The 10,957-nt window shown below is 42.1% G+C and overlaps 1 protein-coding gene across 1 annotated transcript; it reads right to left on the bottom strand.

The window, feature by feature from the left end:
- Positions 1-351: 351 nt before the first annotated feature.
- On the bottom strand, positions 352-10,701 carry cpz (carboxypeptidase Z). The gene is made up of 13 exons (XM_071529636.1): positions 10,498-10,701; positions 9,608-9,640; positions 8,684-8,735; positions 8,127-8,449; positions 7,652-7,867; positions 6,359-6,594; positions 4,085-4,246; positions 3,538-3,696; positions 3,206-3,341; positions 2,769-2,908; positions 2,372-2,471; positions 1,804-1,949; positions 352-1,601 (listed from the first exon to the last, which is right to left on the bottom strand). The coding sequence occupies exons 1-13, from the start codon at positions 10,586-10,588 to the stop codon at positions 1,398-1,400; spliced, it is 1,998 nt and encodes a 665-aa protein (XP_071385737.1). The 5' UTR covers positions 10,589-10,701; the 3' UTR covers positions 352-1,397.
- Positions 10,702-10,957: the final 256 nt, after the last annotated feature.

Raw genomic sequence — 10,957 nt, 5'->3', positions numbered from 1 at the left:
TCTGTGTGTGTGTGTGTGTGTGTGTGTGCGTGCGTGTGCGTGTGTATGAATAAATGAATAGGCCTAAATGCATAAATAAATGAATCAATGCTGCGATATTTTAAGAGTAAGCTACAAATGCCCTCAATCATCCATTACTCATTATTCATTACTCATTGTTGTCTTTATGAAGCCTTTACCATCTGAGAGTCATTGTCTATTCTCTGGCACCCTCTGGCGATGAAAGGGTACAACAGCCTCACATTTTAGTTAACAGCCACCAAAAGCGGTAAGACAGCAGTAAGACCTATTTTGAACTCTAGAAAACAGATCCAGATCTAAATAAACATTTTTAAACAAACCAGAAATGGAAAAATACACACCAGAAACATTTAATATTTACTAATGATGTTTTTGTGCTAGTGAACAATATAAAGAAAGCAAGGTTTAGGGAGCTTCTCCTCTAATTTCTGAGCGCAAAAAATTGCTATACTGTTAGCACGATACTACTGTTAAACCAGGCCTAAAAGTGGTACTCAATATCAAATGCTAATTATATAGCTATTGTACAGGTTCAAAAGGTTTTGACCTTATCAAGTACGCCTAGTATAATGAAGAAAATGTGGATAGCACTTACTTGAAAACCACACTATGTGCCTTTCTTGTGGCATGTTTGTTCTCAGGGAATGCGGTAAGAAAAACAGCATAAGCTGTGCTTCTGTATTGAATTTAACCCAACTCCAAAAAACAAAATGTGCACAAAGACAAGATTCAAATGCAGCTGCCTTCAAATTTGAAACTGTAATCTTAAATCACAATATTTTGAGAAGTGTAGACCATCTGAAAAGGCACAGAATATGATATCACTCAAGAGGATCACACATTCAAAATAGGAATGATGAGAACAAACAGGGTATTCTTTGGTTTGGATTGTCCACTTTGCTTTAGGTAACCTTGGGATTTAGCCTCATGTAAGAGACCATTCTTCTCATTTTCTGAGTCATCATACAATGTTGCTATAAATTTGCCAGCCTGTTCCCACTGTAATCCAATATGCCATCTTGGCTTTGATTTTAGAACAGCTGCACCTTTTCATCTGAAAAACGTGGACTATTCAGGGGTCTGTAACTAGTCCAGTGATTCAGTTCTTACTTAAAACCGCAAACTTTGGTTGCAAAGCAATATTGGCCAATACTGTGCTTGCTGGAATTATATTTGCTGCCTGGCGAAAGAAATGCCTTTTCACATTATTCCAGGAAGCACTGGAAAGAGTTTGGGCCCTGCTGATTTCATTGTCATAGCTCCTCCTAAATAGATGTCTCTGAGAGCGCCGACTCAATGGGATTGGATGTCAGAACTTCCTTTACCAGTCTCGTTCTGCGCTGGTACATCGGACTCTTTTTCATCCTACAATTTGTCTAGACACTTCGCAGCAGCCAGGTTGGAGGTGAGATGCCAGACTGGGAGAAGTAGTTCCACCACCAGGGTTTCTCCTGGCGCTCTAGCCCTCCCTCACCTAACTCCGCCTGGCTGTAGCGCTCAAACTGGTTGTAGGGGTCAAAGCGTTCCCATGTGTCTACTGTGGGGAAGAGGTGGTCATCAATATCAGGCTCCACAGGAACCTGGATGCAGTATGGGGAAGGCGGTGAAGAGGAGAGTAGAGAGAATGAAGGAATAAATATTATCATTATTATTAATGATATCACAGCAGTGCTGGTGATGATGATGCAGGGCTAGGAAGTGAAAGAGTCAATTAAGTGCATTCACGAATAGCATTCATGGAACCGGATTATAAAAACCAATCAACAGCTACAGGATCTATACCTTCTTCAAGACAAAGTCGACCCGCCCGGACTTGTCCATGTTGTGAGGCAGATAAATCCTCTTGCTGACCTTGGAGTAGCCCTTGGCTGTGGCTGTCAGGATGTGAGTACCAGGGTTCAGCAGCCGCCAGTAGTCTCCGTCTTCCGCTGGAGAGAGGGGAGGGAGGGGAAGGAGGAAGGGAGGGATAAGAGGATGGATGGACAGAGAGAGGAAATGAGATAAGGAGAGAAAGGTGTAGAAAGAGAATTAGATTGTGATGTAAACATGCCAGAGAGGGGATAAAACAAATAAAAATAGGGAGATAGTGAAAGGGAAGAGTGTGATAAAAGGGGTGAAACAACATGGGGCAATGCGTGAAATATATCAACAAAATGTCCATATCCAAGTTTAATTTTGCCAGCTATATGTCTCAAAGCTGTATGATGAAAATTAAATGCCGGAAAAAGCAATTTGGACATACTGTATCACAGACATGGAGACATTAAGTCTAGTGCTAGACATAGAACATTCCTAATAGTTATCCCTAGTGGAAAAAAAACCAACCTATTCATGAAACAATCATATTTACCTGTGGTGACATCTTTCCTAATGCCCCTGACAGAGATGGTGGCACCTTTGATCCCATAGCCATCCATATCCTTAACTACTCCCTTTATCCCTCGGTGGACCTGTACAGGGAGAGGGAGCACAATGGTAAGTCAAATTATTTCCCTGTTTGTCTGATATATATATATATATATATATATATATATATATATATATATTATCTTTTGTGTGTCCTTTGTTTTCTCTGAAGCACTTTGTGGAAAACCTGCTTGATAAAATTGCTTGAAAAGTTTTCTTTGATTGTCAGTTACTCCAAGTTCTGATAGCAATCGAAACACATTATGCACTGTCAAAATATCTACAGTTTGACACAAACTGGTCCTCTTTCTTGTTACTTAGCCTGCACAACAAACACTCACAGACTCCATAAAACTGAGCAGCGCTTCTTTATTCCTCTTCCATTCTGGGTAAAGCTCAGCCTCAGAGGGGAATTTGTCACAGCCGAGCTCCACAGTTATCTCCAGACAATTAGTGTGCAAGTAGTTGAAGTCTGACATACCTGCAGGAGAGAAACTGGGAATGTATACATAGAAACATATACATACATACATACATACATACATACATACATACATACATACATACATACATACATACATACATCAGAGAGACAACACATTCTATTGAGCTAGTTAGGTTGCTGACAGCTATGGGGCCGCATGCACACAGAACACATTAAATCAAATAATCTGTAATCCAGATAACTATGCTAAACATCTCTGTTTATGGTTGTATAAGCCCTCAGTGGATTAGTGGTTTCCTCTGTAGTTTGAAAAGTGTTGCGTTGGTATCTCACCGCCTGCGAAGCTGTACCACAGCGCCCCATTGATGATGCCCCTAGTTCTGTAAAAGGAGGCTCCACACCTCTCTGTGTCGTTGTTTGACATGGTGGCATGGGCGTCTGCGTAGGTACGAGCCAGCTGCTTGAAGGCCTAAACATGGGGAGATTAACAGGATAGTTGGATGGTGAGGGAGGGAATATGACAATCAATGTGCTATATCTATATGTTTGTCTGTTCCTCTGCCCATCTGATATTATTTTTTTACGTCCAACTATCCATCTTCAATCTATCCATACATTAAACGTATACATGCCTCCTCCCCTTCTTCCCCATCCTCTCTCCCTACCTGTTCGTCTGGTGTGGGTGAGAACATCCTCTCCTCATGGGGGTGACGAGAGAAGTCAAAGGGGTAGGAGACCACCAGCTCCCCTCCGTGGAGGCTGGCAGACTGAACGAAGGACAGCGACCTGATCCACTTCATCACTGCATAGGTCTCTGGTGCCACCTACAGCCCAAAGAAGAGGCGTGCAGTTAACTATGATTACTCAAAAGCAAAGAATAGAATAGAAAATATCTTTGTTTACAGCTAAACTATTTTGCTCCTCCCAAGATGCAAATGCTGCATAACCTTTTTAAAGGCACATTCTGTATTTGGTGGGAAACTCAGCTTGTGATCCAGAAAAGGTGCTTGACTTTGTTAAGGCTGGCTGCTATTGCTCCTGATAAGAACTTCCTTAGTTTTTGTTAAGAACCAATTCATAGTTTTTATTGGACTGTCCTGGAATCCAGAATAATACAAATCTAATGCAAAATATTCTCCATAAATCGTCTGTGTTGCTGACAATTATGAAAAGTCCATAAACAACCATATAATAGCAGAAATGTCCCCTTACCTTTCCAAACCAATAGTGGTCGGGGATTGGAATGTGGTCGGTCCGGTAGTGCCTGCTGCGGCGGTTGCGGTAAAGGACTGAGGTGAGATCTGGGAAATTACGGTTCAGGTCTAGGTTCTGGGCATTGGTCCGGCCATTGGTCCAACCGTTCAACAGGTGACCCTGAAACATTTGGGTTCAAACAGCTAGAAGTGTTACAAGTGAGGAATTGTGGCGGAATTGTAAAATTGATTGGATTGATGATGATGATGATGATGATGATGATGGTGATGATGACGTTGTTGTTGGTGGTAGATATTAGTGGGAAGCAGTGATTATGTGAAGCAACTACTGAGAAATTTGTATGAGTATTAGGCAGTAATAAAAAAGGAAGAATATGTTAGACTGTCTTTGTTAATTCTATCATTAATATGTAGACAAGACCATATATCCGTCATGAAAAGAAGGAAATGAGGACTGAGGACAGGAAATCATCAGCTATTAAGAAGTGAGCACACAACATCACTAACTTAATGATAGTTATCCACTCAATCAAACCAATTAAATTATATAAAGAAGGAATTTTTGTTTGTTTTCCAATAATGAAAATATGGCAAAAATTTGAGGTTACATTTTCTTCTCTAACAAGTATAATTTTTCAATAATTAAAAGAAATGCAATGTATAGTCATAAATTCAAATCGTAAATATCCTGTAATTTGACTTACATACTGAATTTTCATGCTGCTAATAGACGTTACAACATGCCACAGACTTTCATTAATGCCTCAACCTTGTTTTCTAAATCCCACAAAACAGTGTATTCAGACAGCCAGTCAGACTGAAGCCCATGCATATATAATGCTTATCAGGAGAGTTTTTGTGTGTAATGTTGTGCTTAGAATGAAGAAATTAGGCTACTTAATACATTTAATACATTTTATGTTGCACAGTGCACACCTGAACAATAGTGATCTTCAGAGTGGACCTTATAGTGTGACCTAATGGGGCCTAAGTGTCCTGTGACCTACTGTAATAGTCCTGTGTTAGTGACTCCTATAGACATTTGTGCATACACATGATCAGTCCCCAACTTATCTGTATGCAGAGCTTTGCAGAGACAAAGTGGTAAGATCTGAGGCATTAGTGAATGTATGCAACATTTCGATAGAGGGGTGTACCAGTGTTAAAAGGCTCAACTAGTATTTGGGTTAGCTGCAAATGCCGTTGCAGAAATCCCACTTTCTCAGGCTTGTCACATTGTGGCTGGAGAGCTGTTCCCAATTGTTTGGAAAATCCTGCAGTACTAAAGCAGGATAAACACAGAGCGGGGGGGGGGGATTTCTACAATGGCTACACTACTGAAGTGATGATTAGTGTGGAATTCCCTGGTTAGTCAAAAATAAAGTGGCAACAGTTTTCCCACTGCTATGGCATATAAACTTCCTTCCATTTTTCACAGCTTCTTTTGGATGTAAGTCCTTTTAAGATGTCCAAAGATGTTTTTGAAGGCTCTCGTAGACTGTAATTAGTAGAACCTTTTCACCTTTTATTTCTACAAACTTTTGAAACCACTCCCTGACTGATATCCCTGCCTGGTAGTGGGAGTACCTGTCCTGGACCAGTAAGAGAATGTAGATAGATAACAGACAGTTAGGAGGTGGCAGGTTGAAAAGAGAGCTCTGATTGTTTACCTCCTGCCCTTAGTAACTGAACCAGCATCAAGACATAAAATCTCACCATGGGTGAATTTGGTTGGCACAACATGGTTCAATTTCAAGCAGCTTTCATGAATGTCTGTTTTAGTAATGCTTGACTACTGAAGTACATTACCATTTTAACACCAAAATTATGCAAACCAATGACATAATTACACCATGATCAAGAGTATCATTACAAACAGTCCCGTATCAGTTACTAAGAACATTAAGCACCAACACAGAGCAGAGCAGAGGCTGTCCCTGAATCATATGTTCTAAATCAGATCTTCATCCTTCAGTATATCATAATAAAATTTGAGTGATCTTAGTCTAGATAGGCAATTTCAAATGGAGAACCTCCATATTCACAAAACTCATTGCTACAACATTGTCATAAGGTTGCTCCATGGTGTACCATCGCACAACCTAAAAACAACGTTGTAAAAACCCTATTGGCCGCCTCAACCTCAAGCCGGGACCCCCTCAGCGAGGTCCCGCTTTCCTCCACCTCCATACTTCAAGTGGGATAGACAGCCGGACAGCCAATCGGGAACGGATAATGGCGGTTTGTCTTGTTTACTGTTAACAATATTTACTTCCTGGTTGCTGAGCTCCGGGTCATTGCTATCCTCTACCTCTGAAGCGGCTAGCTCATAGCCATCCGGGTTCATGGAGGCCAGGATGTGGATACGGGTGGTGTTGATGAGGGTCTGAACTCGATGGTTCCCCAGCTTGTATTCTGAGCACAGGTACTGGGCGAGGTAGAGGAGCAGCTGGCGGCCCAGCACCTCGTTGCCATGCATGTTGCCAACCAGCTTGATCTCCGGCTCCACTGGCGGTTGGGGAGAGAGGGGAGTGTGGTTAAAGATTCTATGAGTAGCATTTTTACATATCAATATATAATTGTGATACGTTGGCATAATTACTGTAAACAAATGAGACCATGGTCGAGACGATTGGCAACCTTTATCCCACGCCAGTGGTATTGTTAGTGGTAGTGTTCTCACTGTTGCTTCCAGTCACAAAGAGTGACTACTTGTTCCCACCCCCTGCCATCACTCCCAGTGCATTTGTTTTGTCTTTTGCTTTGCTGAAGAGGATAAACATGTTGTTGTTGTTGGGACCTTTCACTCATTCCCCCATTTACCATTGCAAGAAACTCTGAAAGCTTTAGTTATGTTTGTGCTTGAAGAACAGCAGCCCTCTACCTGTTTTGTGCCATAAAGCAATGTCCCTTTGCATCATAAAGCAGCATCCCCTTTGTACCATAAAGCAATACCGTAGCTTTTACCATTCATCTTTTTAATCCAACCCAGTGGCCCACAATGTCAAATGCAGTGCAGAAGCTGGTACAGGCTGCCAATCTTCTAGGTGATGGTCTCATTTGTTTACTGTATTTATACCAACATCTCAAAATTAATGTGGTAGTGGTAGTGGTGATGATTCATTAATGTTAAAATGTTACACGTAGCACATTTAAGGCGGAGAGGATTGCGAGGGAGAGGTAGAATTAAGGGTATGATGAAAGCAAATAACTGGGAGAGAGACAAGGATCAAAACAGAAAGAAGAAATCAGAGATGAGGCAGAAGTGTGCATGTCCCAAGGGGGTGAAATTGAGTTTGAAGGGGAAAGACAATTAAGGGCAGAGAATGGAAAAGGAAGAGATGATAGTAGGAAATGGGAGGGACGAGGAAGGAGAACAGGATGGAGAAATACAGACAATTAAGGGGAAAAATAGTAGATAGGAGATGTTGTACAATGGAAGTAGAGGGAATGGAACAGAGACTATTAAAATATGAATAAACATTCAAAATGTAATCATATGGCTACGCACACCACAATACTATCCTTACCACACAATTTATTCACACTACACTTCCCTACTCACGGAGCTCATGCTGTCCGGGGTTGTTGGTGAACTCTATAACCAGCAGATCTCTGCCTTCGGTGCTGCGTCCAATGCTGTAGACATGGGAGATGCTGGAGCACTTGGCTGCCGTTCTCTTCAGCAAGCTGTACATCTGGGTATTGGAGGTGTAGGTGAACTGGATGATGGTGCTTGGTTCATCTGGAGAGAGACTGGACAACGCTGTCTCCTGTCTGACTGGAGGAGGGATACCGGGATAGAAAGGAAGGAGCGGAGGAGGACGGAAGAAAATAAGGGAAACGTGGGGAAAGGTAGAGAGAGAATAAGTAGGGGTAAGGGAGGGAAGAAGAAATGAAAATGGAAACGTAGACAGATAAAAAGTGAGAAGGATGATGAGTTTGACGGAATACCTCCCTTCAAACCACAGTAGACTTCTTTCACACAGCACCAGGTACGCATTGATCCAAACAGTAAATCATACCAGCCCGACCTTTACCTCTCAGCCCTGCCAGCGGGTCGTAGCAGCCCTCACGCTCGCTGGCAAAGAAGCGGTCGCAATCCAGGAAGTAGGGCCAGGCCATTTCGATAGCCTCAAAGGCGTGGCCGCAGTCCTTCCTCAGTGCCTCGCATGTCCTGCGGCAAGGCTTGATCATCTTGTCGTTCTGGCAGCGCGGGGCGAGCACGGAGCAGCCCACTAGGCGTATATCAGGGGTGCACTCCCCGTTGAGCAGGCCATGGATGACACTCAGGAGGAGGTACTCTGCCCCTGACTCCGCCTCCAAACGGCTCCGGTGGCCAAGGATGTTCGGGTATATGGTTCTGGAGCAGCAATATTGAGAGTGGGATTTACTGACATGATATTAGTAACTTACAGACGTGTTTCAGTTCAAGTCCAAAAAAAAATAGTCCAGAAGAAAATGACTTAAAGGAACTTCATGGTGAAAATGCACTGAGAGGTATTTCTTCCAACAAACCAAGCTAGCAGCCTTATTGGACTGTGACAGCCCTTAGGTGGCAGTGATCACCTCACCCACATTAACTTATGTGACCCACCTAGAGTAATCCATGTCATTACAGTAGCCCAGGTTCAGTTCTGTACAGGTCGCTATGGAGACAGAGGAGGAGAGGTGGAGGCAGAGAAGAGCTGTTACATGATAGTTTCATTTTGAAAGAGGATGTGTTATAGTTTAGCTAGGAAAACAAAACTTTTAAACTGTTGGTTTAATCAATTCAGTAAAGTTTAGTCTTGATCAGTTCAGTCTTGAGCTATGTAATACAAGATAATTCTTCTGTATCTCAGTTCTTAATAAATAGCATCTCAGATAGGCCTGCATTCAAATGTCTATCACATCTTTAAGAGTAAAGAAACTTGTTCCCTTCACCACCTCATTCATTATGATCTAGTAGGAAAAGCATATCTCACTGTAGATCACTACTTCTGCTGAGAGCCTTGACTAGCACCTGGTGTTTCAAGATGTAAATATCGAGACATTCTTGACGCTTCATAAATCCTCTTCGGCAGAATGATAGCCAGACCTAGAGGGCTGAAGCTGCCTTCCCACTGAGAGACTATAGCTATGTGGAGAGGAGGCCTGTTGCATCTTGCAGCGGCACCTGCAGCGGTATCTGAAACAGTTTGGTGTCCCAGCCCTTAAAGTCAGGTCAGAGCTTGATAGTTTATCTGTGGACAAACTCAGTAGCTGGACAGGCGACGCCATGTCCGTCCACTGATACCTACAGTATGAGTGCCTCTGTTGCTGTGAGATAGAATTTTAGACAGCTGTGATCCTTTTCTGTACATGAATATAAAGCCTGTCACTCTGCCCTCATACATATGATTTACTGCAGGCCCTTATAGCCTACTAAAAATTGTTTTTGAACATTATTTTGCCCTATACAAAACACATTATGGATTTTGTAGGGTATTTGAGGCATCATATTTACAATTTAAGCTTCAATAAGCAATCTGCCACCTACGTTTTTCGTCAAATGCGTTGTTGCTGCATCTTCCTGTGAAAGACAAAATAAGCCAAACATCAAAGATCAGGAAACATGACAAATAAAACACAAATAAAACGCTAGGTGGCGACAGCTATGAATGTTTGACATGCAATGAGAGGAGAAAGCCAAAACAGTAGTGGGACACAGGGACAGGGCATAATCAGAGTTTAAAACAAGTAAAGGTTGAGGTGGTACAGAAAAACAGGTGACAACGGTGGCTGTCTGCAACATAGTCAATGCATGCATATAAATCCACTTTGCATGATAGCGACGCCATATGCTTTTACAGAGTCTAATTGTAAGAATTAAGGAATAAGCCACGAGAGGCCGTGGTTCATAGAGATATTAGAAACAGCCTAAGAGTCGTCGTTAGGCACGACTCGAAACAGCACTTTTATAAAACACCACTATATTTTAATAAGAAATGTTCAATAGCCTAAATCTTTTCATTTTAATCTGTGATAATTACATGTTAATTTTCCGCTTAACAATTCTTGAAAAGTAGCCTATCTTTAACAGCGTGGTTGCTAAGCGACACATAGCCTAAGTAGCGGTACGAGTGGTGATATATTTAGTCAACGCATTCATATTTAAATTGAGTATTGTGTATGTAGCATAATAAGTATTATGCGGTCACAGGTGTGCATTTATTGGTGATTTTTCGTTACTTCGAGCGTAACTCTGCCAGTCAAAACGGAGGAGCGGAACTATCCGTTTGATAATGTGTTTTAAAACCAATGTTTCAAATGCCTGTTTGCAGTACCTACATTATGAGTCAACCACAGTGGACGGCGGTTTGCAATAACTTGGATTTCGCAAAGCAGACACACTTATGGCCTAATTCCTTAAAGTTTAAGTGATCTTACCTAAAAACTCGTCTCCTGGCTGACAAGATTGCGGCGGTGCACACCAGCTTTTCGTCAAGGCAAGAAAAAGCACCAAAAGTCCTAAATGCATGTTGTAGTACTTGGAAATAGCGTTGTGATGTGGCAGTGTGTGTGTATGAAGCTACAAGTTTTCCGTTCTCATGATAATTACCACCCACGACATGGAAACCTCCTTCCTTTGTCTGCGCGGAGCATCCCTGACCCGAAAAAAAAGTACGGCCTGACAGGATTATGGGTTGCTGTGCATAACGAGCGAGCACCGATCATATTTCACTGCAGAGAGCGGTGTGTGTGTGTGTGTGTGTGTCTGTGTGTGGAGGGGAACATAAGGAAGAAACGTGGCTTATGGGGGTGGGAGTGAGAGAAGTCTGTATTGTTTGATATAATAGGGCTGTTGAGTCTCTTCGCCAATTAAATGCAAGAATAGATCTCTGTACCA

This window comes from Centroberyx affinis, unplaced genomic scaffold, assembly GCF_046629955.1.
Source record: "Centroberyx affinis isolate AG114_WGS23_722 - 3 ecotype Tasmania unplaced genomic scaffold, CSIRO-AGI_Caff_v1 ptg000127l_1, whole genome shotgun sequence".
NCBI lineage: Eukaryota > Metazoa > Chordata > Actinopteri > Beryciformes > Berycidae > Centroberyx > Centroberyx affinis.
The sequence above is the reverse complement of the archived record's forward strand: the minus strand, read 5'-3'. Positions and strand labels throughout refer to the sequence as shown.